Below are 19,373 nucleotides of genomic sequence, written 5' to 3' on the forward strand. Positions count from 1 at the left end.
TGTTTACATAGAAAAAAGAAGAATAGAAAACCCTATCTCTGAAAATTGTTTGGACAACAAATGAGGGAGTTCAGGTTAATATCTCTCCTTGCAAACATATGAGTTGAATTACAGAATTACTTTTCCCTCGATCTATTCGTGAACTATCTCTCCAGGGATTGTGAAAGAGGGTCTACTAGAAATATTCTTGTTATTGCTTCGACTCATATTCCTCAAAATGTGGATCCCACTCTAATCGCTCCGAATCAATTAAATACATGTATTAAGATACGAAGGCTCTCCGTTTTTAAGTTCATAGCTTTCATGGTACCACTCTATTTTTGAGTCAATCAGATACCGCTAGACTGTATGTATTTGTAATTTTGTATATTTCTATGCTCAAAATAAAATAGATTATCTTGATAGACCTAGATGAATTTAAAATTTAAATAGAGTCTCTATCGTTTCGCTTAAAGAATCCAATATGAAACCTCATACACCTTAAAATTCATAGGACAAAAAGAGATTTTTTTTTGGTTGGGTCTTAATGTCTTATGTTAGGGGGGCTAGGAGTGATTATGTTTACCAATCCAATTTTTTCGGCCTTTTCACTAGGATGGTGATAAGTCGTATATTGTGCGTATTTTTAGAGTTCATTTAGGTAGTTTTCGAGTCTAGATTAGCTGTTCATAACTTATGTTAGCTTGATTTACTTTGGTTGTGATAATATAATGCTTTAATGGGTAGTTTCGTTGTTTTTTTAATATATTTCAGGATGAACGAGACTAATTTAGATGGTCACAAGAGTTCATTATGATGAAGGAGTAGTATCTCGTGTCCGCCCTTGCCCTGGTAGCCAGGGCGAAGGTAGGAGAAGATATTTAGCAAAGTATTACTACGGAGTATTGCTCCCATCACCCTGGTAGGGCAGCATTGCCCTGGCAGCCACATCGATGAGGATATGTGTTGTTATAAGCTTCGTGGTTTAGCAACCGCGGAGAACGTCTTGCGCGCCCGACTGGGCAGCGTTGCCTTGGCTATCCGTCGAAGACCTATTTTTCCTACTTCTTCAGGATTTCTTATTTAAGGGATATAAATACTCCTTTGTAAACCCCGATGACTAAAGACTTAGTTATTGTTTTCCAGCTTTTAAACCTTTATTATAACCCTAGTTTTCTTTCTAGATCTAGATTAAATTGCACTTTCAAGTTTTGATCTTTGTTCATCAATAATTGGTACTTTTCTTCATTCAAGTAATTGGTATTCATCTTTTCTTCTTCGTTTACTTTTACTTACTTATTAATCATGTTTTCTTCATTTTGTCAAAAAAAAAAAAAAATCATCATGTTTTCTTCATTGAATATCGTTTTTGTTTCCATTAATATGTGTGAGTAGCTCTTAATCCGGGATCTTGGCAGAGCTTGAATATGATTGATGCATGAATTAAATCTTTAAATTCTCCAATAATAATCCCAATTGACATGCTTAATTGATTGTGCTTATTTCAGTACAAGAATAGAGATACTTAGTATTGTTATTAATTCCTTTGTTTTAATCGCAACGAGAGTTGGGTTTTAACGGAATTGAATATATTAATTAAGGGTTTGAAGTTCATCATGAGAATAGTTGAATGAATGATTAGAAAGAGTAATGTGCTGAATGTCTCTAATTTACATGACTCCATGAGAAATTGTGATTAGAGAAGCCATTGACCTTTCGTATTATCTGAGGATTACTTTACCTCTTATTAATTGATTTATATATTGGAGGTAAAATTATAATTGCATTGATTGTATTTGTGGTAATGCTTGATCTTGGATGTCGTTAGTATTTGATTTATCATATTATTTAGTTTAATCGTGTTACTTTGATATTTAGTTATTAATTCTCAATTATTTTATTTGGTTACTTGCTTAGTAGTTAGTTGAGTCTATTTAATTAGTTGAATCATAATCTCTTGGGATCCGACCTTTATTTACTTGTTTACACAGTAATGATCTAGTCAGGTTTATTTTTGTTAGGTATGCGACACGCCTATCAGATTGGTTCTTGTGTGTATATCTTTATTCTATATTCTAGCAAACTCCCATTTTATAGCTTCCGCATAACTCCTTATGTATGTGGGAGCTATAAATGTATTAAACATATTTTCTATAATGTTTATGAATGGTCGTCTCCTCTCACAACTTTAAGCATTTGTTCTTGTGTCATTACTCTTTCACTTTTATTATTTAAAAAATAATAAAAACATTTTATTGTGAATTTTGTGAGATTGAAGAGATATATTTACAGGTTTATTTCAAAGATGAAACTTGGATTTTCCCCAAATATAGTGAAGGAGGCCTACAAGCAATGATAATAGATAATACGAAGTATGGTGTAAGATTGAACTCCACTAAAGTTTCTTATAGGCTTTATAGCCATGTTTTAAAATTTCTATTGTTCACTTTGTAAAAGGAACAGAGGAGAGTGAAATCTATAGTTAAAATTGATCATGTCTTTTACCCCTCTTAATTCCTTATCATTAAACTTTTTTATTTTACAAGTAGCACTTTAATTTTTCTAATGTCTTTACCATCAATTTTAACTATAGATTGTTAAAAAAAAAAAATCAGTCATGCATTACGATATATTTTCTTTTTGAGGGACAGTCATTTATTATAAAGGTACATTTTATAATGATAATGAACTAATTATAACAATAATGATCAACTGTGGTAAAAATAAAAATAAATTAACTCCATGTCTTTGTCATTTCATTTATTCTACTTGACTTATTCTACTGTTAAAACACTAAAACTTACCAGATGCTTAGAAAAGAATATGAAACGATAAAATGATTTACAGAAAAAGAAATTTTGATTTCTAAATCAACTATTTACTGCCAAAAACAAACATAATTCCTGCGACAATTAATTCTTAATTTGTGTTTACTTCAAGGCTTTTTACCCATTCAAATGATATTAACCTGTCAAATTGTCAGTTTCACTGTATTGTATGAGTGTATTCTGTATATGGCCTCTTTGCATTCTATTACAAATTGAATTACAATTATTAGTAATAATAAATAATTAATAATAGACAAAGAATATTATTAATATATTTATTTATGTTAATTTAATTGTTCTGTCCAACTTCCTCTATATAAGCCCTTCATTTTATCAACTGTGTTACAAGTAAAAATAAAATTCAAGTGTATTTACTACGTATTTTTTGAGTTTTACTTTATAGCAATGGCAAATTTCACTCTCTCCTTTTCACTTCTCTGCTTCACTGTCCTGCTTTTTTCTTTCAACCGCGGTAAATATCTCTATTCTAAGTTTATATTGTCAACTTCTCCCTTTTTTAATTGTTATTTCTCTGTTCGGAATTAATAATCATGTTGATCGTAAAATTCAAGCATGTGATTCCCACCAAAAAAAAAAAAACTCAAACATGTAACGTGACTATGAGGGGGGTTTTAATGTTTTCTCTAGCCTATTTGTGTTTAGTGTACATATTACATTATATAATCGAATTTTACATGTATTATAGGTGGAATTTTAGCTCAGGATGTGCCTTTTGCAAAGGTACTAATCTATACATGCACTTCCATTTTTATCAAACCATTTTATTAGATGTGTGTTACAATTTTTTGTTGTTGTGTGTGTATATATGTACATCAATAAGACATGGTGCGTGGCGAAACCGTCGGCTGCTGATGTAGATCTGGAGAACAACATTGAGTTTGCTTGCAACCAAGTTGGTATTGATTGCAGCATAATTCAAGAGGGTGGTCAGTGTTACTATCCTACTAGTCTCGTCAACCATGCTTCTGTTGTCATGAACCTCTACTTTCAGAAAGCCGGTCGTTCTGCCTTTAACTGTGATTTCTCTGAGACTGGCCTCGTTGCTGTTACTGATCCAAATATGATTACTAAACGCATATGTTTGCTGAATGGATTACTTTCTTTTTCGCGGTTTTCTCTAGTAACTAGACGGTGTTTGTTCACTTATTTTGATTGCTGTTGGTTAATTTGTCGCGAGTATTGTGGTCTAGTGTCACTCATTGTGCTTACATGGTGTGCTTATTTTGATTTTGTTTTGCAGGCTATGAAGGATGCCTCTATACCTTTGTGTAGTGGACCGGCGTCACATTATAACTATATAATTTATTAACGAATAAATTTGTGTTTTATCTAGCTCTAATGGAAATCAATTGTGTGTTACAGAGAATATGATGGTTTTTATGTGACTGAATTAACTATATATTGTACGAAAACAGTGTAACTATTGATACATTGTTGTAGTTCAATGGAAATTGTTATTCAACTTAATAGTGTTTACATTTTTACAATTTTGTCTCTTTCATTGATTCTTTATTTGCTTTAGCTGAATATATGTTGATCATGTTCATTCAAAAACCAATAGACTGTAACAGTCTGAATATCTGATGTCATCTTTCACTGAAACTTATATCGTCGTTATTAACTAGCCTTACTCTATAGTTATTGGATGAAAATTGAGGTCCAGGGTCATACTTTCTGATGTTATTGTTTCTTTTCGGATCGCAATGTACATGTAAGTTAATTTGCATACGGATGATTACTGCTTTGTCTTAGCTTGTCTTATTTAGGACAACTGATGGTGGCGCAGGGGATGGAAGGTTAAGATTAAGCATTTGTAACAGAAAGTGAATTCAACATTCTAAATTTAGTTATGAACAATAATAAAAATGATTTTGCAACATTATGAGTAAAAAAGTTTGCAGTTCTGCACTATTGTTTGGACAAATTCTTATAGTTCTTGTTTTTCTGAAGTCCATAATGCTGTAACAATTTTCGAACCTGCATCGAAATATGACCCTTATATGGTTTTTCTGAAGTCCATAATGTTTTTCTGAAGTCCACGAACCAAATCCTACTTATATGGTTTTAGTATTCTGGCCACAAATAAATAAGTGGTCAGAAGACAACCAAATTACTTTAGGAGCTAGTCATTTGTGTATGGCTGCACCACAAGGGACTTCAGCCGCGCTTTTCTGCTTGTTTAGCCATCATAATCCCATGCTTGGGGTTCTGAGGAATGTAGAGCAAGTGTTAAAATCAAGGAAGTGTGTGTTAAATAATGTGATTTTTACTGCCCTTGACATTATTGACATAATAAGACATTATTAGCACGCAAAGGAGGAAGACAACTTGACAAAAAGCTTCAATTCACAGCCTATTAAACTGTCAAGCGGTCACAACCCCATGATGTATGTAAATGTCTGAAATCGTTTTCAGAGAATCCTGCACAGCTGCACTAACAGCGTTTCTATTTCATACGGTGTATTTACATGACCAAAAAACTTTACAAAGATGATTAGCTTGCTAGTTTACTAAGTTACTAAGTATAACCTCACTACTACAATCCAGTCCAGTGTATTCAAAAATGCAACTTGCTTAATCAAGAAAGATGAAAAAATATATACTGGCTTTCTATTATACATCCCAAAGAGAAGAAGTTACCATAATATACATTTCGTTTCATCAAGAATGCTAAAAAATTTCTTCCACTCACACAGGCTTATAGAACAAAATCTCGGAAATAAGTACACATGATGTGTATGTTATTTTAGTCTTATTAGAATATTAGTACTATAGGATTCTTACAATATTCGTGTATAGAGTCTTAGAGCTTTGAAGTGGGCTTAATTAGGTAGTTAGAAAAGAAAGACGATACTGGAGAAGCATATGCTTTGCTTTTAAGCTCCTCATTGTTTTCACCCTCGAATTCTTTGCCTTCATCTACTCTGCTTTCTTCTGTTGTTGCTTCTTCCTCGGCGTCATCTACCATCTATTAACTCAGTAAAATTGTTTTATCAGTTCATGTGTTAAAATGTTAAATATTCTCCAATATCATGGGGATGTGGAAATAGAAAACCAACATCAAATGGCAACAATGGCTCCAATATAACATCAACATAATGATATCTTTGTGAAAGACTAAAGCAATACTTGTATAGTTTACCATGTAAACCCATTAATAGATTACGTTACTACGTTAATCTTGGTAAAGGATCTTACCAACTTTATTTTAGGGTACGTTCACATTTACTTAATTTCAGTTCAGTTCAATTCATTTCAGCTCCTAATTTCCCTCTTATCAAATATTTATTTCAATTCAATTCATAAAATGTGAACATCCCTTAATGAAAAAACTCTAGATAATTCTTTTGCCTAAACCGTCTCTTAGGAAATATCTAACTATCTAAGCCACTTTTAACTTTGCAGACTTTTTCTAGAGCATTCGTCCCTCTACATCCTAGCTAAACTATTTTAACACTATATATAAGTTGTGCAACTTAGTTGTAATTGTCATTTGAGAATCAAATACAATTAAACATTTTCTTCCAAAGCTCACTCTATCCCACGTTTAAGAATATTGAATTTCATGAATGTCTCATTGACGGCGGATCCAAGGGGGTTCAAGTGGGTTCATTTGAACCCACTATTTTTCGGAAAAAATAATAAGTTTTAATTATTATTTTTTTTTATTTTTGAAAAAAAATAATGATAATAGGAATATTTGTAAATAAAATATACTGAACATTGGCATAACGGTATTCGAAAAGTTTGAGCGGGATCTTAGGGCATCTTTAAGGGTGAACTATTTAATTATTCACAATGAATAAACAAATAAAGTGGTGGCTTAATGGCAAACCTTTAATGGTTCATGTTGAGTGGTCATGGGTTCAACGACGTCGTTTTGTTGTTTCATGGTGCAAAACGACGTCGTTTTGCTGTTGAAGCTCAGAAAAAAAATAGAAATCAGCGGCTGGGAGCGCGCCACTTGGCCCAGCCGCTGCTTGACACGTGTGCACTGTTTTAAATATATCCGTTGTAATTTTGCAACGGATATATTTTACAAAATACAAATCAAAAAAAAAAAAAAATTACCAACGACTCTATTTTTTTCCCCTCTATAAATAGACACCCATATTGATATATTTTTTTCAACTTTCAAAATTCATTTTTTTCTTCTATATTTTTCTCTTCAAAAATCCCCTCTATAATTACCAATATTATTATTATTATTATTATTATTTATACCAATATTAATATTATTATTGTTATTATTATTTTTAATTATTATCATTAATATTATTATTAATATTATTATTATTATTATTATTGTTTTTATTATTATCGTTATTATTATCGTTATTATTATTATTATCATCGTTATTATTATTATTATTATCGTTGTTATTATTATTATTATTATCATCGTTGTTATTATTATTATTATTATTATTATTATTATTAAAAAGCTCGTTTTGCCATTATTAAAAAGCCGTCTTTGGCGTGGGATACCGACATACTCCACAATATCATGCTCGCCTGCATCATAATACATAATATGATCGTTGAAGATGAACGAGAGACGTATCAAAATAACGTTAATACCAATGAGTTTATGAATGCTGGAGGGAACGCTAATGAGGACACTACCGAGTACCGTACTGATCGTATTGTGGATATCGGCTTATACTTGTCTCGTAGAACAGAGATTGAGGATCAACAGACTCATTTGCAGCTAAAAAACGACTTGGTCGAACATATATGGAATAAATTTGGTAACTACGAAAACTTAGGCAACTAGGTTTACAACAATTGGTTATCCCTAAGGACATCTTACAAAACGATGTGTAGTTGTGTTTTTTTTTTTAAATAAAATGTACTAGATTATAGTTGTAGAACTGTAATCACGATTTGTACCTCCTTTTTTTTATGTTAATTAAAATTAGATGCGTTGTTGTTAAAAAAATATTAATCACAAGAATTAATTTTTTAAAAAGCTGATAAAAAAAGCGATAATTTCTTAATTAGTAATCACGATTAAAATATTAAATACGTCAATTAATTACATTGACATCGGTTAATAAATTATAATTATGTAACAAAAAGATTATATTTACAAAAATAAAATAAGGTGGGGTAGGGAGTATTGATGATGAACCATTGTTTAGTGTTTATTGTTAAGAGTGAATATTGTAAATGGTTTGTTGAGTTGATGTGGATGAGAGAGAAATGGTGATAGTGACCCATAAACCATTTTTTTTTGTTCACCAATAATGGTGCTCTTACAACAGGCCTTGGGTTCGAATACTACCATTCAATGGGCTCACAAAACTATTCAATTCTGGTCAGATTCTTATTATCACCCAAAATCCCAAATGACTACAAAATTCAAATCCTCAACTTTCTGTTTCTGATTAATATGTGATATATAATGAATAATTGATTGGAGAGTTAGAAATCTAGGAGTTTTTCTAGTTACTTGTTGGGTTATTGGGTTTTTTTAATTGATATTTTTTTTTTGTTTATTTTTCATATATTGAAATCCAGTTCTTTTTTGTATATTTTTGTTGTTTAATTTTGTGTATAATAACGATTTTGTGGAGTTAGATTGTGTAGCCATTTTAATTAGATATTGGGAGACGTTCTTAATTTCGCTTAATTTACTCCAAAATTTTTATAATACTCTCTTAATTTCGCTTAAGTTCCATAATCCACATCAAAATTTTCAATTTTCCACTCTAATTACGCTAACTCATATTCAAATCATATACATCACGAGGAGATTGGGTGACATAACAATAAAATAGGAAATCGAAAGTCGTTAATGATAAGAAAATTATTAAGCATATTGATAGGGAAAATTTTCCATCCATAAGCTTTAAGGAGTTCATCATATATCTTTGAATATCATATATCAATTTATTTGTTCCTAATTTAATTTTTAGCAGGTTAATGTGAAAATTTTGATGTAGTTATATATGTTTTTAATGTAACTGCCATACAAAATCTTTTAACACCACTTCTTAAATTATGGCATCGGTTTAATATTCACCATTAAGCCACCAAAATCTCAAAGAGGAACTATCTTAAATTAATATATTTTCATCCTTTTTCTTTTAGAATTTTGAACTCATGGTTCAAAATTCCTGGATACGCTACAAATGTGTCATAAATGCTTTCAAGAGTTTTGTATTGAGTTTGTCTGAATTTATAATGCAAGTTTTGAAATTCAAAAAGTAGTTCGATTAGGAATTTTTTTTCACCACCGTCTAATACATGCTTCTCTTATTCTTAGAGCTCCTACCATCCTGTCAGAATTCATATAATAACATATTTAATCTATATTTATAGCGTATTTAGAACCCTTTTAAAATCGGATGCCTTCTTTATTTTGGAGCTCTTATGGTATGAGCTTATTTGCACAGTCCCTTAATTAGCTTAATAATATTTTTGTAATAATATTATATATTAGCACATACTACTACATATATAATAACTACATGAAGCCCGTGCGATGTACAATTTGTTTGAATTTTTTAATATATATATATATATATATATATATATAATTTGTGATATATTTAGATAAAATTCCTGATATAAAAAGATAATTTTATATTTAATTAATTTAAATTAGGAAATCTCATTCGCCAATTTTTCTTACGTGTCAATTAAGGTATTTAATTCTAAAATAAATTAATAATCTTGCATTTAATTGGCTACCACTAAAATTTATTATTCTACATGGCGCGCTGAAAAAAATTAAATTCTACGTGCCTATCTAAAAACTCGGGAAAAAACTCCCTTTATATATATACTAGTTTTGTGCCCCGTGCGATGCACAAAATATTTATTGAATTTTAGGATAAATTTATAATCTATATGTCAAAATTTAAAATATATCACTGATACAAAATTAGTTAGGAGTTGATGTGCTTTTATGACGATTTGCTATCTAGTAAGCATGTAATTACTAATAATAATGTTGGTGAAAATATTCTCTTTAATACATAAAAAAAATAATTAAAAAATTTATCAAAAAATAAACTAAATTAAATAAATGTTCAAAGCACGTCGGATTGACCAGAACCCAAAACTTTGGGCAAGGGATGAACATTTCTTGACTCATAACCTGAAGTGACCCAATTCGAGATGTTTCATGACCCAACCCTAATTGACAGATATTCATTCTATTAGATTGTGAAGTATATAATTTTAACCGATAAGTATATATTATAAATGGATGTTTTACGCTTTGAACTACTTCCTTCACACCAAAAATATTATGATATAAAAAATAAATTTATATGATAACTTTTGAGAATTATAATCTAATTTTTTTTTTTTGGATAAAATTATAATTCAATTTGTACATCCGAAATATTGATATTTTATCGATAATAAAACTCTAAACTAACAATTTTATCCTAAAATTTTATTCAAATAAAATTCTAAACCAACTTTTTTATCTTATGAAATCTATTTAAATTTATCCAACATAGCGCGACACTTGGCGAAAGAACGTCAAGTGTCGCAATGTCATGACTTGGCTAAAAGTTTAGCTTTATATATTAGTTACTAGTTTTGTGCCCGACGATGTCCGGGTAGTTTATGGACTTTTAAGATAAAATTATACTATTATAATTCAATTTGATTGAAAATAGAATTCTAAATTAACTTTTTTTTGCTACAAAGTCAATCTATATTTATCAAACGTGGTACGATACTTGGCGAAAAATTAAAACGCTAAATAATGATGTTGTCTTGTGGCCTAATTATAAATTTATTATTTGGTATTTTATCGAAGAAATAACTCTAAACTAATAATCTTATTCTAAAATTCTTTCCTAATTTGATTGAAAATAGAATTCTTACCTAATTTTTTTATCTTATGAAATCTATCTAATTAAGGTGGCGTGACATTTGACGGTTTTTTGATCATATGAAGTCTATTTAAATTTATCCAAGGTGGCGTGACACTTGGCGAAAAGTTGGAATGCCAAGTGTCGCTATTTTGTGACCTGGCTAAAAGTTTAGCTTTATTTATTAACTAGTTTTGTACCCGTGCGATGCCCGGGTTGTTTATTGAATTTTAAGATAATTTTTTAATCTATATGTCAAATTTTAAAACATATCATTGATACAAAATTACTTAGGAATTGATGTGTTTTTGTGGTGATTTAAACTATATAGTAGGCATGTAATGACTAATAATAACATTGGTGAAAAAAATTTCTTGACCCGTAACCTAAAATATTGACCCTGTCCGAAATGACTCTAGATTGTAAAGTATATTGTTTTAATTAATTAGAATACATTATAAATAATGGATGTGGTGCATTTTGAGCTAATTCCTTCGCTCCAAAAAAAATACTATGATACAAAAAATAAATTTATATGATAATTTATGATTGTAATAATTTTTTTTTAATAAAATTATAATTTAATTTGTACATATGAAATATTGATACTTTATGAAAATAAAACTCTAAATTAACAATTTTATCCTAAAATTCTATCCAAATTTGATTGAAAATAGAATTCTAAATTAATTTTTTTATCATACAAATTGATTTCTATATAACTCTATCCTACGTGGCGCGACACTTGGAGAAAATTTGAAGCGCCAAGTGTCGTTATCTCGTCGTCTGATTAAAAGTTTAGCTTTATATATTAGTTATATGATTATATGATATACTTATATGATATTAGATTTATTAAGAAATAACTTTAAATCCTTTTAATTTTATTATTCACCAATATTGGCAATACAATCTCTTATCTCTCTTACCTTTCCCTTACCTCTATAGACTCAATTTACCTATCTCATTCATTTTTTTTTTCATCAAAATACAATCTTGAAACATATTGTTTGCTTTTATCAAATTTAATCTATTCCCTTATAAATTTTAAACCTAATGTATATATTCGATATTAAATTAATCACAGTTATTAAAATTAAATTGAATTTAGTTCTTTTTTTTTCAGATATTACAAACCAAATTTCAAATTCTCACTCCTTCAAGTACATTTTTTTGGATGATTGAGGATATTTTTTCAAATCAATAATCCATTTCTTGGGTAGTTTTATGGGCAGTGAATTATCATCAATTTTAATTATCACTAATAACTGAATGAAGAAGATTAAAAAGAAATTTTGTAAAGTTTCTTCCGATGATGTATGTTTATGAGATCAGTTCCTTAATAAAATTAATAATACAATTTACTATATTACCTATTTTTTTTGAAAAAAACTTAATAGTGGTGCAATACGTTGCTTTTATAGTCTACGCGACGTTTACTATAAAAAATTTCATGTATTAAACCATTTTAAATTTTGATAAACGCTATGTTGCAACAAAACCTTAATCATCCATAATTCTATCTATTAGGTGAAAGGTTAATATAATGTCAAGGATATACCAATATTTGATACGGAGTAATATTGTTTTATTTGAAACAATAAAATACTCAAAATAAAATGAATAAATTGCATACAAAAAAAAAAAGTAATTTGAAATGTTTTAATGATGGTAACAATGAAGTTAGATAATTAGTGATATTAATTTATAGGGTTGAAAAATATAGGTAACCAATGGGGCATGGCGGAGGCGATTGTTGCCTTCCCATCTTATTACCACCTAATATTTTCATCTCTATCCCCAATTCTAGGGTTGGTTCAAAATTCATTCTCATTCCCACCCTAATAGGTACAATATCAAAATAATCCCCGCCCCACCCCCCACTTGAATATCCATACCCACAAAATCTCCACCCAAGATCCGCTTAATTCCCGCCTCCCAATAAACAATACTGCATTATTAATATAGGTTAAAATAAACAAAAAATTATTATTGTTAATATTACACACTTTTTTGTTTATAATGAAGTGTACTACAGGATATTATACTTCCTTTGTTTTTTAGCTATATCATTTTAATTTTTAAGGACTCCTAGGCAATTTTTAGAGTAGGGAGAGGTAAAGAGAAAAAAATAAATAAAGGGCCTACGTGATAAGAGAAAGAGTGAGTGAGTGAATAAATGATACATCTAAATTGAAACTACCTTATTTAGAAAATGGTCATCTAATAAATGAAAAAAAATATTTAATTGTTATTTTATTTAACATAAATTTCTATATAAAATAGTATAAAAGTATGTAATTTCTATATAAAACAGTATAAAAGCAGGGGCGAAGCCAGGATTTTAAAGTTATAGGGGCCGACTAAAACTTTAATAAAAAAATTAACGTGAAAACGGGTTTGATCCTATGACCTAATTAAAACCCCAAACAATGGGATTCAAACCACTACTGCGGCAATCATTAAATACAACTTTTTTTTTTTGGTGAAAATCATTAAATACAACTTAAGTTATAACAAAATATTACTACTCCCTCCGTGTTTTAATAAGTGTTTTCACTGTTCTCACTATGCACATAATGATTTTGACTTGATTAATTTACAATATATGAAAATCAAATGTCATTGTATAATACATCGTTAGATTTGTTATAATATATAACTTTCATAATATCAACTTTTCTATAACTTTACTAATATATAATTACATAAATTAATGGTCAAACTTGTGCCTCGGCATATTTGGTCAAATTGTAACACTTATTAAAAACACGGAGGGAGTATATCTGTTTCATATTATTTGCAATTATTAGACAGTTTTTCTCTCTACTTTATGTCAAATAATTGCAAATAATATGAAACAGAGATAATATTTATTTGAAAAACTTATAGGGGTCAACAGTTAAGATTAAAGGCAACGAAATTGGTCCATGGGGGCCGGGCCTCCACCCGCCCCCCATGTAGCTTCGCCTATGTATAAAAGTATGGGGCAGGTACGACCAAAAATCTAGCCCTATGGTAAGTCTATTTTATATCCCTATCCTCGCTCCACCACCCCTCAAACTAGGGCGGGAATGGGGCGAATCTCCTCCTTGATCCTCCCCATTGACATGACTAGTTGAAAACAATAATAATGGCAAAGGATCGAAAGTAAGTTGGAGAAAATTTCTGATGAATCTATCATATACATTTTAATTTCCATTTCAATACATAGATTTGAAGGCTACTCCCTTCTTCCCTTTTTTACATTCCTATTTTGCTTTTTGGATATTCCAAAATTACATTCCTTTTTTCCTTTTTTATTAGTAAGTATTTTTTTCAAATATCCCAAATTATCCTTTTTTTTTCCTGTTATGTAATTAATGTTCACTCATATTTTCTCACTCTTACTTTCCTATTCTCACTCCTAAATTTAGATGAATATGATTGGTTCTTAATTTTCTAATAGGAGCATGTTATTTTTTTTTTTTTTGTGTGTGCAAAGGATTGATAACATGTTATCATTAAATATTAATTAATCTTTGTTTTACTCAAAGACATCATTTAATGTTTTGTACTTCCCATTGTGCTTTGTTTTATTGTTATTTGTTTTATTCTTAATTCCTTAATTCCATGTAATTTTACAAACAGGAATATAAAAAAGGGACAGAGAGAGTATTATTTTTAGAGCAAGTTAACAAGGGGTTCATTATTCAACTGCTCTAGAATAATTATATTGTACTCGAAATTTGAGTTTCATACTTAAGAGTAAAGTTTCTTTTTTAATTAAGAACTCCTCCAATTGAGCCCATAAATCTATATATTTGTACATAAAATGGGCTATGAACTAGAAGAAGGATAAAAGCAAAACCTATCAATTCCTATGACCAACAATGGTCTAGTTATATCTAATCTTTACGAAAAAATGATAATATCAAACAGATACACCATGATTAGGAGAAAATATTGCTAAACAAGATCTTAAAATAATTTTGACTAAGGGTATGTTCACTTTTACTTAATTTCAGTTTAGTTTAGCTTCAATCAGTTCAATTTAGTTCAATTCAGTTCAGTTCCAATCAGTTCAGTTCAGCTCAATCCAACTCCTATTTCCCTCTCTCATAAAATATCTATTTCGGCTTAGTTCAGTTCAATTTAGTTCAGTTCAGCTCTAATCAGTTCCGATCAGTTCAGTTCAGTTCAGTTCATTTCATCTCAATTCACTAAATGTGAGCAGACCCTAAGAGCATTACCAACTGTTAAGCAAGATCAAAAGTAACTTGACTGGTGAAATCAACACTATCAACTATGTCAATATTGGTTTTATACGTCTTTATATACATATATACATATATACATATATATATATATATATATATATATATATATATATATATATATATATATATATATATATATATATATATATATATATATATATATATATATATATATATATATATATATATATATATATATATATATATATATATATATATATATCATTCCCCTTCACATAAGACTCTTTTTAGCTTGAAGTGTAAACTCATGTCCAACGCTGCTATATTGGGCGAGACAGCGGCGGATCCAGGATTTTCGAACTTATGAGTCACCATTAATAATTAATCACTTATTTCAATCCAAAAATTATATAAAAAAAATTATATTTCACCAAAATGATTTCAATCCAAAATTAGGATATAAAAATACATACTATAAACTATTACATTAAACTAACTTTATGATTTTTTACTTAAAAACAAGAATTATTAAAAAAAATTGTTAGATAACTTAAGAGACCGGTTATTAAATATAACAGGTCTCTTTAATGAAATATGAAAGCAGCTCAAAAAATTATGCAAAGCTGACAAAAAGAGACCTGTTATCTAGATAACAGCTCTCTAATGACGTGGTGGTAATAGCAGCAATAAAGAGATCACCTATCTGATATTTTAATAGGCGGTCTATTTGATATTTAAAAAACTGGCAGTAGGTTAATCTCAAATAGAAGCAACAAAGAAACCTCATATCTGTAATAGGCGGTCTCTTAGTAGTTTTTTTTTTTTTTTTTTTTTTTTTTTTTTTTTTTTTTTTTTTTTGTGCCGGTGAGTCACGTGACTTACTGTGCACCTTAATAGATCCGCCCCTGGGGCGAGAGCGACGGGTAAATACGGAGTAGTATTTAAACTAGTGACTTTTTTTGTTATGCTTTGCTATATATAACTCTCAACATATTTTAATATGTATTACACTTATAAAATCTACCGTATTTTAATAACTATTACACTTATACAATCTACCGTATTTTAATAAGTGTTACATTTTTTTTTATATAAAAAAATTACATTTAAATATTATATTTTTCTCATCTCATGGTCCCCATCTAAACTCACTACGAAATATTACTTTTTTAAATATATTTTCCTCTCACATTTATTACTTTTCAATAAACTATTAATTCTACTATCTTTTGTTAATAATTTTTTTTTTAATACGCAAACTATCTCACTTATATTTTATTTTATTTTATTCAATTAAATTTCCTAAAACTATGTGCCGATCAAACAGTAACACTTATTAAAATACGGAGGGAGTATAACTTACTTAACCAAAAGTTTAAGTTTTTTGACAACCAAAAGATTAAGTTGATAATAGAATCCCTATGGCTGATTTGAAGCTAAGTAAATAATTTATTATTTGTTAGAATCATTTCAATCAATAAATTATTATATTCAATTATTACTGTTAAAAAAAAATTATTATAACTTTTACTTAATTTATTACGATTTACAAATCAAAATTTTACATCTGACATACGTGCATAAAACTAACGTTTTACCTACAAATATACAAACTGTACTGTGTCGAGAATTCGAGATACACCATTGTTGAATTGTTAAATCCGCGAGATTGAACACATCATTTAAAAAAAAAAAAATTTAGTTCCCACATACTATACTATATACGAAGTACGTAGTGTAGTATAAAACGAAGTATTAAAAATTACCTTAGAAGTGAGAGAAGGAGATAGAGAAGGCATAATATCAGCAAGATGAGACTTGATCCTCTGAAGCGCCTCCTTAGTAAGACCTTGCGCCGCCGTAGTAACATCCTTGATCACAGACTCAAAGTAAAGCCTAGCATTCTCCAACGCCTCGGACGGTACCGAAGCAGCAGCTAGCTTCTCCATCAACCGGTCCTTTACCATACTCATTCTATTCTTTATATCATTTGCTACACTTATTACCACCATACTATTTCACTTTACTTCTATTTCTTGTTGATTTTTTTTTTTTTTTTTTTTTTTTTGACAAAGATTGAAAGATGATAATGTGAAGTATAAATTTTTTTGATAGAAAATTAAGTGTATTATTTTGTGTTAATTTTTGATACCATAGTTAGGAGAGTATAATTCTCTTTGCTTCTTTTATTTCATCCACAATTTTTATTGATTTGATGTCTTTTTTGTTCTTTTATGATGTTGAACCACTCATAGTTTTTAAAGGTGTTATATGGTTGATTTCTTGCTATTTTTGCTGGCTAAAATTTGATTTATTATTATTATATATTTTTATTATTATTATTATTTTTTTTTAAATTTTTTTTTGTGAAGTCTTATGTTTTGTTTTTATACTCCCTCCGTTTCTTATTTCTTGCAACAAAAGAAGGGTGCACGGTTCCCAAGTCAAAAGTTTTTAAGCATAATTATTCTAAAGTAAGGGCACGTAAATAATGTAATTAATGAGAGAGGGTGAATAATTAATTAAACAACTAAAAGCCCAGCACCACCACCGATGAACGCGGACGCCACCCAGAACCACCAGCAACGAAAAGCTACCACCTAGAACCACCAACAAAACCACCCAAAAACCACCCGAAACCACCCAGACTCACCCGAAACCACCAAGAACCACCTAAAATCGCCCAACGAAACCACTTCAACCCGAAACCACCCACAACCACCATCCAAACCCACAACACCAAAACCCCTCTTCCACCCCTGCGAAACCACCGACACCACCAGATCTAGACCCACCAACACTACCGAAAACGACCAGTTGCAAGACCCACAAAACCGCCAAAACTACTCTTCCACCCTTGCGAAACCACCGACACCACCAACAATACCAGAGCTAGACCCACGGACACCACCAACACCACCGAAAACGACTAGTTCAAGACCCACGCCACCAACCCCACGACCCTCCTCCACCCCTGCGAAACCACAAACCACAAAAACCACCTTTACCACCGAATGAAGCCACCAATTAACCAGATTTGAAACCACAAAAACCTGCCGACAACCCACCAGAACCACCCACGACACCACCAAAAGCATCGACGAACCACCAAACTCACCAATAACCAAATTTGAAACCCACTAAAAGGGTAGTTTAGAATTTGATTATGAGAGATGAAGATGATGAAATGATAGATGAAGGAGGAGAGAGAAAGATAATGGGTTTGATTAATTGGGTGTGATTTCATAGATAATCAATTTACTATAGATTAAGGTTATAATGGGTTGTAATTATGTGTACTATTATGTGTTAAAATATTTTAAGTAAGGGTATATTGGTCATTTTGACAGAAAAAAGTTTCCAAATAAGGAAAAAAACATTTGTTGCAAGAAATGTGAACCACCCCAAAATGGTAAATGTTGTAAGAAATAAGAAACGGAGGGAATATTACTTTTTTGGTGTTTCACCCGATTCACCCTTTACGTTAATCCGAATTCAGAGATCAGTTCTGTGTGGTTATGTTTCAGTCTCCTCCCTATTATTGTTGTGGGGGATCAAACACTAATCTTCCCTATCAAGTTTAGTCCCATTCACCATTACACAAACATCCAATTGGATTTTGTTTTTATATTGTAGTTATATACTCTACCCTATATTCCTCATTTATTTTATTTTTTAACAAAACCCTCTATGCCTCATTTTTTGTTTCTCTCCATTGCAAATAAATGGGTTAAACTTCAAAAAATTTGACCATAAATTCTCATTAATCAACAAGAGATAATATAGTCATTTAGGGATCTTCTTAGATTCATATTTAATTATATTAATTTCAAGTTTTTTTATATAAATTTTACGCTTATAGAAATAAAGTTATACTCCATCCGTCCTCATTTGATTGTTACTTTTGATAGAAAAATCATGGAAATTAAGGAGAAATTAAGGATATAATGGGAACTAAGTTAGAACCCAATCATTTTTTATTCAAAAAAAAAGTAATCCATGTAATTTATTAAACAACCAATGAAAATTAAGGACCACATTAGTAATCCATTTGATTTATTTTTAACCAATAACATTACACGAAACAATTACTTCATCCAATAGAATTACCCTATACATATTGATGACTAAGCTAAATATGTTTGATAGATAGAGAAAGTCATAGTTACAAATTCCAAAGGAGGGCTAGGAATTAATTAAAGAGGGCAAAAAAATATGAGGGTAAAATAGGAAGCCCTCATAATAAGGCCAAAAAAATATTGAAGTTTAAATTGTAATTTAATGGGTAGTATTTAATCAAAAAAATATTGAAGTTTAAATTGTAATTTAATGGGTAGTATTTAATCAAAAAAATTTGAACTGTGACAAACATTTAGGGGCACCCAAAATTGCAAAAGTGACAATCAAATGGGGACAGAGGGAGTATACGTTTTAATTTTGCACCTTGGAGACCGTGAAAAGTCAAATGGAGCAAAAAAAAAAAGGAC

The 19,373-nt window shown here is 29.9% G+C and overlaps 2 protein-coding genes across 2 annotated transcripts; one reads left to right on the forward strand and one right to left on the reverse strand.

Moving 5' to 3' along the window:
- The first annotated feature begins 3,157 nt into the window (after window positions 1-3,157).
- Window positions 3,158-4,291, forward strand: LOC110689120 (major pollen allergen Ole e 10-like). Its single transcript, XM_021865849.1, has 4 exons — window positions 3,158-3,279; window positions 3,514-3,548; window positions 3,649-3,886; window positions 4,069-4,291. The coding sequence occupies exons 1-4, from the start codon at window positions 3,213-3,215 to the stop codon at window positions 4,098-4,100; spliced, it is 372 nt and encodes a 123-aa protein (XP_021721541.1). The 5' UTR covers window positions 3,158-3,212; the 3' UTR covers window positions 4,101-4,291.
- A 1,093-nt stretch (window positions 4,292-5,384) lies between these two features.
- LOC110690423 lies at window positions 5,385-17,126 on the reverse strand. The gene is made up of 2 exons (XM_021867253.1): window positions 16,653-17,126; window positions 5,385-5,796 (listed from the first exon to the last, which is right to left on the reverse strand). The coding sequence occupies exons 1-2, from the start codon at window positions 16,896-16,898 to the stop codon at window positions 5,632-5,634; spliced, it is 411 nt and encodes a 136-aa protein (XP_021722945.1). The 5' UTR covers window positions 16,899-17,126; the 3' UTR covers window positions 5,385-5,631.
- Window positions 17,127-19,373: the final 2,247 nt, after the last annotated feature.

Source organism: Chenopodium quinoa, unplaced genomic scaffold (genome assembly GCF_001683475.1).
Source record: "Chenopodium quinoa cultivar QQ74 unplaced genomic scaffold, ASM168347v1, whole genome shotgun sequence".
NCBI classification, from domain to species: Eukaryota; Viridiplantae; Streptophyta; class Magnoliopsida; order Caryophyllales; family Amaranthaceae; genus Chenopodium; species Chenopodium quinoa.